Consider the following 17112-nt stretch of genomic DNA (forward strand, 5'->3'; position numbering starts at 1 on the left):
TACTGCATGGGGAAAGCCTGGGCTACCTTCTTGATGTTTTGGGCAAGGACAACAGGTTGAAAACAAAATGCCAGTTCCCTTAAAATACTGTTTAGGACCAGTCCTACAAAATGCACAGATCTCTAGAATACCCCAAGTGGACCCTGGATTATCAAAGAATAAATCTAACTTTTCTGAGGCAGGAAAATACACATAATCTTGTTTCCTCAATCTTCACTTACATGGTCTTTTCCTTCACAACCATTTTCAGCTAAAATGGCTCATAAAAAAAACTTCTCTCTGGGATCTAAGACTTTTCTCTTCCACACTGCTATAAAACTGCCCCCAACCCCCCTGGGGTATACTCAAACTAAGGAAAACTAGAGGTTATAGCTAAACACCTGCATATGACTTAGGCAGGGTGGTTTTTGTTTTTTTGTTTTTTTTTTACTGGAGAACATCCTAAACAAATCATGGAAGCTAACTCCAAGACAGTTAGTTATGAGCAAAATCTCAGAAAAGAGGCTGATTTTTTTAACATCTTGTCTTACTACCTGTCTTACCTTCCTTCTTAGTTTCCTTTCTCATCTTTCCTTCTTTCTAAGACATTTCCTTTAATACTTTTATTTTCTCATTGCCCCCTCTATTGTTTAGATGTCAAATATAGTTACTTCAAAGTATAAAGATTAAAAAAAAAGTTATATCAAAACAGTAAATTGACCGTTTTCATCACTAGACAAATTGTTTACTGAAAGAAAAATGAATTGGAAGAAACTTCACCTGACAAAACTAGCCTGGTGTCAGAATCAGAGTTTTTATAAAGTCCTTTTTTTGTTTAGTCAACTGGCCCATCTCAAAGGTATCCTCACACAATTACACATAAAAACTAAATACACTGCAAGAGAAATAGGAAATGAATTTGAAAGGAGTATTTTCATTTTAAATCCTCCATATGAGAGGTTAAAAATAACTGGAAGGTAGTGGATGTAGCTCAAGTAGTTGAGCACCTGCCTCTCATATACAGGGTCTTGGGTTCAATACCCAGTACCTCAAAAACAAAAACAAAAACAAAAACAAAAAACCAACATTAGAACTCCTTACGCAATGGTATTTCTATTGGTTTCACTATGCAATTATACTGGTCAGTTTTTTTTTTGGGCTATCAACATAAAAACATTCAGTAAGAAACCAGCAACATAATATAAATGACAGCTAGTAATTTCAGTTGTAAGTTTAATGACAGTATCCAATTTGCCCTCATAAGCAGCAAGCATTCAGTCCCTAAACTACAAGTGGATATTTTCACAGTTATAAGCAGACTATTATCTCTGAAATCATCCCAATCTCTATAGTCCATATAAATGAATTCGTTAGTCAGATGAATATGAAACAAATACTTATTTCTTAACTCTCAGAAATAAAATGATTTGTGAAATCCAAATTAAAGACAATGCAATCATAAAGAAAAGATGACTTGCTAGTCACTGCTAATGTGCAGATCATAACGAAAGACGTTCCAGAAATTAAAAGTGCTGTGTTCTGAAAAGCAAGTAAAAAACATAAAATGTAGTGATAATGTAGTAAGGCGGTCCACATTAAGTACTGGATTTACCTCTTTATCTGACTAGGTAAGTATGACTTTTGTTATTACCTAACAGAAAATTTTAGATTTGTCACAAAGCCCTGGAATTTCATTTAGATCAAAACATAAAAAGTGTTACATTAACAAAATTCAGTAAAATCTGATAAAATAGTATAAATCATTTTAAAACAACCTTGGAAAATACATTTGTATTTACAGAATCTTCTCGAGTATATAACAGGTAATAATGCAGTGAAGATGTTTTTACAATATTTATTAAGATAACAAATTTATAAATTCAAAGACTCAGAGGCACATAGTTTAAAAGGCCAGTATCATGGGAATAATGAAGTCAACACAGAAAAGTAAGAATATATGAACAGTTACAAGCAATACAAGAGTTTTTTTAAAGCCACATACCCCCAATGAACACATCATAGGAATCATCCTTCAAAATTACCATGATAAAAAGTTATTCCCTTCAAAAAAAAAAATAATTATTTTCACCTACCGAGCCTAGAAAATCCTATTTACAATGAACTGTCCTGCATTTCATCAGTATTGTTTAATATGGCCTTCTCTATTCTGCCATTAGAAGTCTTGAAAATTTTATAGCTATGTATTTACAAATGCACATATTTAAATTTGCTCTTTGTTGAGAACAACTGAAAATATACTTAACAATCACAATACAAATGTTTTAGTTTTGAAAACACATTTTGTGGAGACAGGAGTATGGGGAAGAGGTGTATTTAGAATTATGCTGTTTCTGAAAGAATATTAGGCCAGTAAGTCTGATAAAACTCAAGACAGTCACAAAAACAGGTCTTTGTTGATGAAGAATTTAATTTATTTCTGTCTTAACTGGACACACTGGGCTTCTTCAGTCAACTTTCACCACACTGTATATTTTGGTAACAAACCAAAAGCATGCAAAGAAGCCAATTGTTCCTATAAAAGAAAAAAAACAAAAATAAACTACTTTTCAAGGAACATTTCATAATTTACACAAAAAACCAGACAAAGTGAGTGGTTCCCTAAAAACAAACTATAAACTATTATCTACGAGGAAAATATGGCAGATTCAGGAGCTTTTGTGAAAAATACACATCTCAAATTTCTTTCAGAAACGGACAGAACTTTTTATGCTGTAAAATTATCCAAGTTTTCTATAAAACACATTTTTAATTACATGCAAAATACTGATTAAAAAATGAAAATGACACAAATTTTCCTTTCCTATTTAAGAATACTTTCTTATAATAAAATAGAAAATTATTATTAAAATTTTTTCAAGGTATGATATGGAAAATCTAAACAGAATGACAGATTCACAGAATAATTAAATGTGATTTTTCTAAGAATAGTTATTGAGGGGTAACAGTTTTTAAAGAATTAAAGTATTGTTTAATGATTCGAAATTTTTAAATGTTAGAAGTTAGGGAGCAGATGCTCAGTGGTTGAGTGCTTGCTTTCCATGTGTACTAGGGTCCTGGGTTCAATCCTAGGACCTCCTAAAAACAAGTTATGTAACTAAGAGAACAAAAATGTATCACAGCTAAAAATGAGCGGCTCCTTGTTACCAGGGAAATGAGCACCAGCTTTATTACAAGCCCAGATGTCTAAGCCTACCATCCTTGGACAAGTCAACTGACATCTCCAATTTCATTTCTATACCGTGTTAACTTAAAATGCTAGATGGGGACATACTTTGTAACAAAAATGAGGTCCAAAGAGGTTAAGTGGCTGTCTCATGGCCACGTAGATTATAAATGTAAACAGAACTCAAATTCATTTTTTCTTACTTTAAGGAAGGTTCCTTTTTTATACTATACTATACTTAGATTTAGTAAACATAAATTCCAAGACTCTATTTTGCAACAGGATAATATTAAATTGTGAAATTGCCTAAAATATTTAAAAAATAAACTGAGGTATACCATTTTTTCGAAGATTATCTTCTTGGAATTACTTGGTAGGTAAGGGTACAGAATACCTATACATATATTCACTGTGCAATTTTTATACTTAAAGTCCCAAAAGTTTTATATTCTGTAAATGTAATATATAGAAAAAGTATTAAAGGAGATATTTTAAATCAAGAGACTGCTATTATACTCCTTCACACACTGAACATATACTGAATACTAACTATGTGCAAGGGACTGTGCATGTTTTAGAGGGGAGACAGATAACACAACTGAAAAAGGGTTTATTAAAAGCCTAGGAACAGTCTGGGGTTAATTTTAGAAAAGTAATGGTGAGCACATAAATATATTTAAATAAGCTTGTGATTAGCTGGAATTTCAAGATGACAGAAGATATTTTAACATGAGAAAAACACTTTATTGCCATCCTGCAACCCAGAGAACGTTGATTTTAGTTGTTTAATTTTGCTTCTAATATGGGATAGTACAGTGTATATACTAGAAAAGTGACATCTTTCCTTATGTGACAAAATAATTATATTTGTTTTGAAAATGGAATGATTTTATATAAAATGGTGTCAGTTTGGAGTTCTGAAGCAAACAGAGACATACTCCACTTTAGAAAAATGCAATGCAATTAAAGGTTCACCACTCTTTATTATAGAGAATCTTTTTGACAAGGTGAAATATACTAAAATTTATTAGCTTAACAGGTTGATTCAATTAGATTAGATTAATCTAATCTAATCCAGAAGTTGGATTATAAAATTTGTTTTACTTTGAGTGAAAATATGACATTTTAAAAATCAAGAAAAATGAAGGTTAAGTGATGGCTAATCTATCATTTTCTTTACCATTTATACCTGGAAAAACAACAAGTATTTACAAAGATCATTAATTTTTATGTGTATGCAAGGAGTCAATTATTTTATGAATGCATTTATGGACACACAGATACAGATGCACACAGACAGTAACACATTGTTTCATGGCCCACTGCTGTTGTACAGACCACTTATTAAGCTATGTGGCTGTGGAGTCAATTCTATCACATAGCACCAAGAGACACATCACTCCCCCCCGCTCCATATGTCTGATCAATGACCTGGAATACAGAATAGACAAAAGTTCCTGAAGCCTGTTATACACTGATACAGCAGCAGCAGGGGCACACCAAGACCCTACCTTATGCCCTTAAACATTAACAGATGAGTAAAAAAGTAGAACAATTTCAATTTAAAAAGATAGGAGACTTGTTCTTTTCTTTTTGGCTCTTACATTTCCACTTGTTCTTTTCTTTTTGGCTCTTACATTTCCACACATGCAAGATGATCTTAGATAAAATTTTAGATATATATATTTAATGTAATAGCATTTTTTGGTGACCAAAGAAAAGTCCCATAATTTTCTTTTTTTAGTTCAGTCACTCACTTCATAAATGATTACCAAGCACCCACAGGGTTCTTAGAGAAAGCTTTTATCTAGTTGGACAGAGAAGTATCAATACAATACACACTATATCCTTTTAGGTATGGGAATTTTAAAGTGGAGATAAAAACTTCTAATTCAAAACTTCAAGAGTAAGTAGTGCCCTATTCTCATTTTCTTTTTTTAAAATTATGTTTTCATGGTATCACCTTATTCTCAACCTCATCTTGACTCCACTTTCCCAATCTCTACTTACTCCTAAACTTAAGCAGCTATAGCCTATTCTGAAATGGGCAAAGGAAAGACAATGTGTATCATTAAGAGTGTAACAGAAATAAGACCTTGAAATTTACTGGCCCAGATCCCCCTAGATTTTGAGCCAATAATGAACCCTGCTTAGACTTCCCTTAGGTTCTGTTTCATTACCTGCAGTTTACTGATATTCAACTCACAGGCTTGGTACACCAACTATGCCTAGTTTTGTTGAGGACTAAATATAGGAGCACCAAGTAGTAGCAGCCCTCATGGGTTTACCGAAAGGAAAATATCTATAATTTATTTGTCTAAAAAGCTAACTACAAAGAATCATTTTGATTCTTACCTGTAAATAGAAAGAAGATCAAAACCATTATCATGGTATAACCAAAGTACAAAATAGTACTCGCTGTTCCTGTGATTTGCAGTTTTGAAAAGAAGTAATGTACTGCATATATTAAGAAATAAACTGCTGTAAAGCCACTGGTAAGGAATGAACGCCATTGCCAATGATAATCCTAGGTAGAAAAGAAACCATTAAAGAACAAGAGTTATCTTCCAATTAATTAAAACCATAAAACTCTTAGAAGAAAACATAATGGTACAATATCATGTCCTGGGAATTGGGGATGGATTTTTAGATATACCATCAAAAGCATGAACTAAAAAAGGAAAAAAAATAAACTGGACTTTATCAAAATTAAAAATTTCAGTTCATCAAAGGACATTGTCAAGAAACTAAAAAGACAACCTATAGAAGGGGAGAAAATAACTGTTGTATATATCTGAATCAGGGTTTAATATCCAGAATATATAAAAAACTACTACAACTCAACAACAAAAAGACAAACCGCCCAATTGAAAAATGGGCAAAGGGCTTGAAAAAACATTTCTCCAAAGAAGATACAGAAATGGTTAAGAAGCACATGATAAGATGCCCATTATCATTTACCATTAGGGAAATGCAAATCACAACCACAATGAGATAACCACCTCACACCTACAAGGATGGCTATAATAATAAAAAGACAGACAAGTGTTGGCAAGGATGTGGAGAAAGTGAAACCCTTACTGTGAAGGAAATGTAAAATGGTTCAGTTACCATGGAAAACAGTTTAGTAGGTCCTCAATAAGTAAAATACACAAACATCATAGGATCCAGTAACTCCACTCCTTGGGATACATCCAATAGAAATGAAAACAGGTACTCAAACAAATACCTTTACATTGATATTCATAGCAGCACTTTTCACAAGCCAAAAGGCAGAAAGAGCCCAAATATCCAACAACTGATAAATGGATAAACAAATTGTGGTTTATATATACAGTGGAATACTGTTCAGCCATAGAAAGGAATGAAGCACATACACATGTTACAATGTAAAACACTACACTAAGTCAAAGAAGCCAGATACAAAAGATCACATATTGCATGATTCCATTTATATGAAATGTCCGAACCAGTAAATCTATAGACAGAAAGCAGACTGGTGATTGCCAAGGTGGGGGAGGGAGAGGGAATTGGGGAGTAACTTCTTAATGGGTATATGGTTTTATTTAGAGATGATAAAAATGTTTTGGAAGTGGACAGAGGGAGGGGTTATACTATGTTGTGAAGGTACTTTGTTCACTTCAAAGTGGTTAATTTTATGTTATGTGAATTTCACCTCAGGAAAAAAAAAAAAGGCATACCAAGGATACCAAACTTAGATTTCATTTTAGAAAGAAAAAACACTATAAAACAATGGATTTTACACAATTTAAATCTTTAAAAATCCACACCACCTATTACATAGGGATGACATTATTTTGCCATGTTATTATGAGTATAATTTGTTACAATGTAATCACTGAAATTTAAATGAATTTTCCCACTTAAAACATTTATTTTTACTGTATTTTCAGTCTAGAAATATCTACATTATAAAAAGAACACTAATTTTTACATTAATCATTTTAAAAACTCAATGAAAATTCTGTACAACTCCATTTATAATGTGTTATTCTCAGGAAATTAATATTTTAAAGTCTCCAATAGTAAGCTCTAAATAAATATACTGAACTGCAGTACTATCTTAATTCAATTCTATATAGGTCTACACTTGGTTTAGGAATCCAGGTCAATTTCTATCATAATAAACAAGTAACTACAGATATTATTTCAATTAATAGTATTCAAACTTACCCTATGCCTAAATTTTAAATACTGTCCACAAATTAATACAACTCAACAGTGCTAATACATACCTCTGCACATAGGTGGAAATAGCAAAGCAGTATTGTTGCTTCAGAACATGTAATAACCAAAATGATAAACACCAGAAAAAGGAAGCCAAACATGTAATACATCTGATGAGACCTATAATCAAACACATCAAGATGAAATTATAATTACCTTCCCTTTGAAACAGTATATGACAATCTTTTCATTTTTCTTGAATTGAAAACATGTGCTCTTCCCCCCCCAACTAATCAAACTAGACAAATTCTAATAGGTTTAGCTGCTGATAGGGGTTGGGGGTGAGCCAGGGGAAGGAAGGAAATCACAATGTCATTGAACCTTAACGTCCTACTCAGGTAGAACCTGAAACTCCTATTTACACAAATGTGATGAGTTTACTTAACCTAATGGTGAATCAGACACATTTGATAAAAAATTAGTGGAAAGACAGAGCCATACTAAGGAAAGTCTGTATTTGATACATTACGGTTTCTTAGAATATATGATTAAAGTGAGGTGAATTTGAAAAATTACAAAAACAATAATCTGGATGGAAAGAATATATTCTTATTACTTAAAAAGAAACCAAAACCTTAGTTCTAACTTTATACTACCTCAAATCTTGTTACTTTCTGCAGCAAGAGCCAATGTGATCAAATAATGCTCATATTATACTATGATATATATACTATAATTCAGTGGCTCAAAATTACACTATGAGTTTTGACATGCGAATAAGAAATCACGAAAAGAAAAAATCTTGGGATTGGAAAGTACTATGAAGATGACCTAACTCAACCCCTCTTCTTTCAATGCTTGCCTGAATATCCTTAGAGTATCTTCTCTCAGCAGCATTATAAACCAGTTTGGTGAGAATGTGGGTTTGGCTAGTCTTAGGTTAATTTTTTGTCTAAAGGCAGCTGTGTGACACAGGCAAACTACTTAATCTCCAAAACCTTATTTTCATCTCTATAAAAAGGGCAGAGTACCCATCTCACAGAGTTATGAGAATTGAGCAAAAAGAATTAAGGGTAAGAATAAGTCTTCAATTGCTGTTATTAATATTCTTTTTCCCTTATGGAAAAAATAAAAATAATAATCTTTTGGCTCTTAAGAGTCCTGGTGACGAGAACTGCTTGCATATGTAAGATGTAAATAATACTCCATATATAAACACAAAAAGAGAAAGCTAATATTACATATGACAACAGAAGTAGGAGAGGACTTTGTCCTTAGCTTACCAGATACTATTCAGAATGAAGAAAAGCTGTATAAAGATGCATCCAAAGGGTAAAATCCCTCCCATGATAATACCAGGCAATGGCTTTGTATAGAATGACTGCTCAGGAATCTGACGGGGAATCTGATTGGTTCGAACGGGGTGTTCAATGGCCTTCAAGAAAGAAAGAAAAAGATTCATAACTATGTATCTATTTTTACATATGTATCTATTTCTTCTTTGTACTAGAGCATTTGCCTCTTCCACAGCATCCATGCTGACACTGATGGCAAGAAAAGCAATGAGCCTGATACCATCAAATACAATATTGTCTGACAACTGGAATAAGTCCCACCGTTTCTAGCAGTTATCCACTGACTAATTATTTTAGACAAAGAAATACAAAGGAGATATAGTGTACTTGGAATAACAGTTAATAAATAGGTGCAGTTAGGTTTTTGTTTTTAATAATATGCTTACTGTAACAAAATAGGTGATTCTGAACATTTTGTCAATATATTTTTATTTAGAGGTGGGCTACATCTTCTTTACAAACAGTTCAATTTTACTAAGACTTGGGAAAGGAAGAAGATAATGAATGGCAAAATGAATGCATATGAATAAGGTATTGGTGATGTTCTCAATTATTCTCTTTTGTAATATACTACATGGTATTATAAAAACAACTAGAATCTTAAGTCCCTAAAAAAAGCTACATAAGGCAAAAAAAAGTATTGATATAGAAATTCATTTTCCTGCAAAGAGTTCAAAAAGCTCTATACAGGTTTTGATTTTAAACCAAAGTTTAAAACTTACTTAAGCAAAAAATATTTTTGTTGTCTAATTTTTTAAAAGATAATTAGATCACACAAAACATTACATTAAAAAACATAAGGAAACTTATTTTCATTGAGAAAATCTATAGGCGGGATTATTTTGTGTAGATATAGATGTATATAGGTAGAAAATCATTAATTATTCAATTTTTAATTTTCAACTTTTAACAGGCACAGTTTCAGAATTTTAAATACTTATTTAAGTTACCTAATTTCAAAACTTTTCAACTTTTGTCACTTTACTATTTACGATTTATAAAAAACAACAACAAAAAACAAAACAATACCAAAGAACTGAAAAATCTCTTAATAGCCTGGTGAGGCAGGTGCAGTGGAGACTATGAAATAATGATAGTTTCTGCCAAGACATTCATTACCCCCCTCACAAAGTATACAGAACATGCTGTTTCTTTCTCTTTTTTAGGAGGCACTGGGAATTAAACCCAGGACCTCGTATGTATGAAACAGCTATACCCACTCCCCTAATGTTATTTCTTGTAATCTTGTGGGCTTGACATTTTCAGAGAAGTGTCAGGGATAGTGAAGTGGAGAGAGAGAAAAAGATACTGATGACGACAGAAGGATAAATTCTCATTTTCCTCTTAGCCTGAGGACAGACAGAACAGTGGGCATAGAGACAGGCAGAAAGAAGGAAGGGAAAAGGTGGAACAGAGAGGAAAAAGGAGAAAGGACTTGATTATAATCCTCCTTAAAATAAAACACGTGAAGAATATAAAATTTATTCCAAAGTTACATTAAAAAAAACTGCTCTTATTATAGCTTTACTCCCTAGCTCATAGTCTTGGTTTATTAGTTAAGTAATGCAGACTAGAAATACTTATTCCTAAGGAAAAAGTTCATATACAATTTAGGTTTAAAAAAAAAATTTACTTTTAATGTCAAAAGCTCAAAGTTTTCATTCATTTATATCAGCATTTCTTTCCCAATTAAACTATATTATATTACAAAACTCTGAAATCTAAGTTTACATTTGTAATCTCTCTACTATTCTTAAATAATACTATTTTAGGAATGACTGCAATCGAACTAAGAATCCATCAATTTTCTATGAAATCCTGATCCCAAAGGATATGTTTATATCTTTTAGACACTTTGATGATATCTTTTAGTTGGCATATGCTAATTTCCACAGTGGAATTTCATTTGAATACGGTAAGACCTATAAACTTACATTCTTCTTAAAACCAAAGTATGCACCAATAAAAGTTAGAGGCACAGATATGCAGAACCAAAGGGCCAATATGGCAACCAGTGTTCCAAAAGGAATAGCTGCTGAAGATCCTTCTCCCCAGAGAATCAGATTCATTATAAAGAAGTCAGCAAATACAATCCTGAAAGACACAATAGGCTTTTGGGTAAAATCAGAGTTAGAAGCAAAATGATACAGTAATAATAATATGCAATTAATATTACAATTTGAAAGAAAACACCAAATGACATAGTAGAGGAAAACCCCTTCAAGATGCTAATTTTCTACTTTTTCTCTGCTCTGGCATTAGATTAGATGGTTCTCACCTCTCACCTTCAGCAATAGTAAGCATGCTTCTGGTTTCCTACTACTCTTTCCCACCAGTGAACTAGCCTCCACACTGCATCCAAAGTGATATTATTTCACATGATGACTAATACCCTGCGCTTTATGGAATATACCATTTTATTCAGGAAGGAGGAAAGGAGAGTCAGATAAATGTTATGAAAGTCATAAAGCACAAAAGCTTTCCTCACAGTCTCTTCTACAACTACCTAGTCAAAGAATGAGTTATACTTTCAAAATGCTTCACTAGAGATAATTAAGCTATTAATTTAAGTTAAAAACTTAAATTAATAATTAACCAGTCAGAGAAAAAATATTTATATATACACCATTGTTAACTTGCTCTCTGTAAGCCATAGGTAAGTGAATGGCATCTCTGAAAACTCAAGGAAAATTCCTTTCAACCATCCAAGTTTTTTTCTTTTATGGACCTAGAGAAGAGCCATCTACTTCTTCCTGCCATAGTTACACTTGAAGTCACTTGACAGAAGTTGCAAAAGAATCTAAATTTGAGGGGCAGATGGCTAAAAAATTAGCTTCTTTCACTTTTTCTTCTTTTTTTAACCAGCATGGAGGCCAGGCATCTAATACTATGACACTTGTTAAATGTCTTATACACATGATCTAATAACCCTATGAGAGAGGTTCTATTACTGCCTCCATTTCAAAGATGAAGCAACAGGTTAAGTATAGTTGAAAACTTGGCCTAAGTTGCAGAAATTGGAGGTAGTAGAGCTGGCATTCCAGCACAAGTTTTCAATCACTACCATACTATACTACTGCCAAAAAACATCCTGCAGAAAATTATTCTTTAAAAACCTATTTCCTGGGAAGTGGATTTGGCTCAATGGATAGAGCATCTGCCTAACACATGGGAAGTCCAAGGTTCAAACCGAGGGCCTCCTGACCTGTGTGATGAACTGGCCCATGCGCAGCTGGGCAAGGAGTGCCGTGCCATACAGGCGTGTCCCCGCATAGGGGAGCCCTATGCGTAAGGAGTGTGTCCTGTAAGGAAAGCTGCCCCGTGTGAAAAAAGTGCAGCCTGCCCATAAGTGGGGCTGCACACACGGAGAGCTGATGCAGCAGGATGACGCAACAAAAAGAGAAACAGATTCCTGTGCTGCTGACAAGAATAGAAGTGGACACGGAAGAACACACAGCGAATGGACAGAGAGAGCAGACAACTGGCGGGGGGGGGGGGGGGGGAGGGTAGGGAGAGAAAGAAATAAAAAATAAATCTTTAAAAAAAAAACAAAAAACAAAAACAAAACCAAGAAAACTATTTCCTGAAACTTACTATGTGCAAGGTACTATGCCAAGAGCTATAGTAACAAAGATATGGTCTCTGTCCTCTAAGAGCTTACAGAGAAACAATTACAAACTAGTCATTAGCAATACACAAAAATTTATTGCATTAAAATTTTTTAAAATTAGCAACTGGCTAGAAACCAAGGCATCTACTGTGGTAGCTACTGGTCACATGTGGCTATTGAGCACTTGAATTATGGCTGGTCTGAGCTCAGATGTGCCAAAGGTATAAAATATATATTAGACTTCAAAGACTTATTAAATAAATAAAATAATCTTATTAACTTTAGTTGATTACAGGTTGAAATGATAATATTTTGGACATATTTATTAAATGAAAAATATTATTAAAATTAATTTCACCTTTAAAAAAAAACTTTTAAAACATGGCTACCAGAAAATTTCAAAGCACACATGAGACTTACATTATATTTCTACAAAGGAACCCCTATAACTTCTAGGGTTTCTAGTGTAAGCACATTTACAGCACTGTCCTTTTAAATTAACACTCTTAGGTAACTCCTGTACTTAATGGCTTAGATTATCACCATTCTCCTCAACCCCTGGAACACTTGGGGCCTTAGCTCTCTCCCTCTCTTTCTACTCATCTCCCCTTCCTGCTGGTGAAGATCTACTTTTAAGGGTGTGGTGAAGAACATAAAAATCAGAGAAGAATTGATCTGAGACTTAAAAGAACAACCAGAATAATTTCAATGAAGTCAAAAGAGGAAGGAGGAAAAAGTGTTCCAATTTAGACAATGCAAAGAGAGAGAATAAAAACAGGGAAATGGTTTCTAGATTTAAAAGTGGGAACATCGTTAATAATTTTAAAGAGGAATTTCAGTAAAGTGATGGGGGAAAGATGGATTATAAAGGTTTATGTTGTAATAAATGCTGAGAAAATGAGAATAAGGCACTACAGACTATTTTTTCTAGGTATTTTGTTGGTGATAGAAAAGAAATAGTAGAGGGAAGCAGACGTGGCTCAACTGATAAGAGTGTCTGCCTACCATATGGAGGGTCCAGAGTTCAATCCCCAGGGTCTCCTGACCTGTGTTTTAAGCTGCCCATATGCAGTGCTGCCGTGCCTAAGGAATGCCGTGCCATGCAGGGGTGTCCCCCGCGTAGGGGAGCCCCATGCACAAGGAGTGCGCCCCATAAAAGAAGAGCCACCCAGCGTGAAAGAAAGTGCAGCTTGCCCAGGAATGGTGCCGCACACAAGGAGAGCTGATGCAGCAAGATGACACAACAAAAAGAGACACAGATTCCCGTGCCGCTGACAAGAATAGAAGCAGACGCAGAAGAACACACAGAGAATAGACACAGAGAGAGGCAACTGGAGGCGAGGGGGGGGAGGGGGGAAGGGAGGGGAGAGAAATTAAAAAGGAAAAAAGTGAATAGAACATGACATGGCTAAGACCATGCAACTCTTCAATGGAGGTGATAATCTGAGAGAATATTTATCCCAAAAGTGTTGGAACAGTCACTGCTAGTCAAAAAGCTCCTTCAATTCTGGCCTACAAAGCTAACAGTCTTGGGGTTCTAGATTTAACCTCTAACTTTATTACTGTTGATTGTTTAGGGGACAGTTCCTGCCTTCCGCAAGTTTGGAGCTTGGGGACAAAGTAGTTTCTACATCTAGGACCAGAAACACATCAGATACTTGATATAAGATGCTATCCTCCAGAAAATCATGTTTTTGTCTTGTGCCCCACAAATGTTTGCCAAATGCTTATTAAATAATCTGCTTTTTATCTCCTATATAATAGTAAATTCATTTTCTTATTTACATGATTTAGAGACAGAAGAATTAAAGAGAAAGGATGGAAAATTTGGGAATTAAATTATGACTATATTAAGAAAGTAATAACCAAAAATATCCACTTACCCAGGACAAAGAAATGATGTTAATAAAACATTTGTTTTCCACTTCTCACCTCCAAAGGCTATAGAAGAAAACAAAAGTGGTATAACATACAGACTTTTCTTTAAAGAAAACCAAATATCCACACCCAAGTTTGGTATTCAACAAATTGTCAGACAGCACTGGGTGCCCACTTCTAGCAAATGATAAATGCAAATGATATGATATTCCCTTATCAAATGATCCAAATCAGGAATACACATCAAGGGTCTGCCCTAGATAATTGCAGATTTAGAGATTTTTGTTTCAGCAAAAAATAAGTCTAATATCAAAGGAAAATCATTCAGACTTTTTTTTTTTTTTTTTAACCTCAAAACAAAGCAAACCCCCTAAATTCTAAGCTACTATGAACAAATGGGTCTATGTGTAAAAAAAGTACACTAGGGATTCTGGTTTTTCCTATTGTTTGTTTCAGAATTTACTATAAAATCAGATACCCACAAGCCTAACACGCAATACATTTCTCCCCTAAACAAAAACATGCAACACATTTAAATTTTCATAGAAAATCTGAATCTTCAGGACTCCTCTAGCATTGAAGTATACTTTCTGGCAAGTGGTTATGGTGGGAATATTAATGTGTTAGACGAGACTAATAAGGGTATTATGGTCATCCACAGAACAAATTTGCTTATGTACTTTTTTACTCTTCTTTGCCCCTGTTCAATCTGTATTATTTTTCACTTTTAAAAATTATTTTAAAAACTAAAGTATATAGAGTGAAAAAATGAAGGTACTCCTCTGTTCCCAATTTAAAAGTTGGACATGAAACTGGTTGAGATCTGAGAATAGCTTTTATTTTTTAAAAAGTTTTAATATAGTTTAAAAACAAGTTTAAGTACCACTTGCCTTAAAAGAAAATGACAAAACTTTATACACACAGACACAATCTGAATTCATATCATTACTGATAGGGAGACTGTTGTGAAATTATTAATTCTGGTTGATTATATTCTCATCAAATTTCAAATAATATTTTTTGAACTATTCAAAGTGATTCTATAAAATAAAGTATTTTTGTGATTGAATATAGCAAATCTAAGTTGTTTGGCCAAACCTGATAAGTCAAAACTTAAAAGTAAAAGGAGGGTAGTGGTGGTAGAAAAGCAGTACCTAAATTTTCTTATTTCACTGAATAAGAATTTTTTAACAAATAAATCTAAGGATAGTCATTCACTTTAAAGAAGACATTACCAACCAAACTTCTTTTAAATAATAATACATACCCATAACACATATTGTTTAAAGAGAATCATTAACATGTGACACAAAGGCTCAGACCCACTGATGACTAATGTAGCAAATCAGATTACTAATTTGATACCCAAGCAGGGTGGTATTTACTTACACTTATAGAATCTGGCAGCAACATAACCTGCAGGAGTTCCCAGCAGCACCCATAAGACCACAGCACAAGTCATCAATGCTCCTCTATTGGCAGGTGACAAAAATCCCAGGCAAGCAAAGACTAAAAAATAAGTGACTTAAAGTTATTGTACATTTTATTACTGTTTCCTATGTCGTAAAATGGTAGAAAAACCCTTCCATTTTTCAAACAAGAAATACAACTTCAAGAGAAATCATACACTGTCTTACTTAAGTGCAGCTATACTGAATCTTCGTAATAGTTAATGTACTACATTAATATGATCACATACACTCCACTTTGGACGTTTCTTGTCAGGGTCTATAAGATCTGGTAATTCCCTTTGTTAGCAGAAGCCAACTGGATGTTTTTGAGAGCTTACAGCTATTCTGAGATTCAAGTACAGCTTTTAAAACGAACATGAATGAAAAATATTCCCACTATGAATTATACTTTTGTTCTGCTTAAAATAACACTGGGTGGGAAGTGGCTGTGGCTCAAGTGACTGGGATCCTGTCTACCTATGGGAGGTCCAGGACTTGATTCTCGGGGTCTCCTGGTGAAGGCAAGCCAGCCCACCCAGAATGCTGGCCTGAGCGGAATGCTAGCCCAAGCGGAATGCTGGCCCAAGCACAGAGCTGGCACAGCAAGATGGCACAACAAAAAGAGACACAAACAATAAGAGCTGCAGCAGACCAGGGAGCTGAGGTAGTGTAAGAGATTGAACACCTCTTTCCCACTCTGGAATGTCCCAGGATCGGTTCCCAGTGCTGCCTAAAGAGAAGACAAGCAGACACAGAAGACCACACAGCAAATGGACACAGAAAGCAGACTGGAGGGGAGGGGGTCAAACAAACCCGAAACAATACAAACCACTGGTTCCTTTGGGTGAAAAAACAAAAAACAAAAACCCTACAATATTCAGACATGAGAGACAAGATTTCAGAGTACCATCAAGTTTCTGAAAACCATTTACTGAAGGTATTGATCAATGACTAAGGGAAAAGTCTAGCTCCTACCCTTATTCAGTCAGTTAGCTATTACTAGTAAGAATGAAAGTACTATCTAATATTTATATAGAGAGTCTCGGCTTTAAACTAGAGCTCAGAATTGGACTTGCTCAGAATCACAAGGCTGGTAAAATATTTATTTTCAATAAACATTTCAAGTCATTTCCTAATTTCAGCAGCAAGAAAATTTCCATTGTTCCCCTCAGATTTTGCATAACCAAGCACATACACAAGCACACCTTTGGTTAGCACCAACTTAGGCACAAGAAGAAAAACTCAAGATCAACTGGAAACAGATCAGGGTAGCTTTAGAAGATCTCTCAGAATTTCAGCTGGGATGTACTTCCACCCTCCTTCTCCCCTATGCTATTGCTGCTATTCACCCCAGGCTGAGAAATGCTGTTCTTAAGCAGAAAGCTTGGATTCTGGATTTAAGGAATGACTCCTATCATTTCCTACCTGAGGCTCAAAAATTTCTGTTTCTTCCGAGTCCACTTTCTA

General features: G+C 34.2%; 1 protein-coding gene across 2 annotated transcripts in view; it reads right to left on the bottom strand.

Moving 5' to 3' along the window:
* Positions 1 to 1198: 1198 nt before the first annotated feature.
* TM9SF2 (transmembrane 9 superfamily member 2) overlaps positions 1199 to 17112 on the bottom strand; it is an 82775-nt gene continuing 66861 nt past the window's right edge. For both annotated transcript variants that reach the window (XM_004458415.4, XM_023588747.3), the window contains exons 11-17: positions 15584 to 15703; positions 14200 to 14257; positions 10641 to 10800; positions 8635 to 8786; positions 7420 to 7531; positions 5519 to 5690; positions 1199 to 2512 (exon numbers count right to left, since the gene is read on the bottom strand). In XM_004458415.4, the coding sequence (XP_004458472.1) occupies positions 2445 to 2512; positions 5519 to 5690; positions 7420 to 7531; positions 8635 to 8786; positions 10641 to 10800; positions 14200 to 14257; positions 15584 to 15703 (842 nt within the window). In that variant the 3' untranslated portion in view covers positions 1199 to 2444. The remainder of the gene's footprint in view (positions 2513 to 5518; positions 5691 to 7419; positions 7532 to 8634; positions 8787 to 10640; positions 10801 to 14199; positions 14258 to 15583; positions 15704 to 17112) is intronic.

The sequence above is a fragment of the Dasypus novemcinctus genome, chromosome 15 (genome assembly GCF_030445035.2).
Source record: "Dasypus novemcinctus isolate mDasNov1 chromosome 15, mDasNov1.1.hap2, whole genome shotgun sequence".
NCBI lineage: Eukaryota > Metazoa > Chordata > Mammalia > Cingulata > Dasypodidae > Dasypus > Dasypus novemcinctus.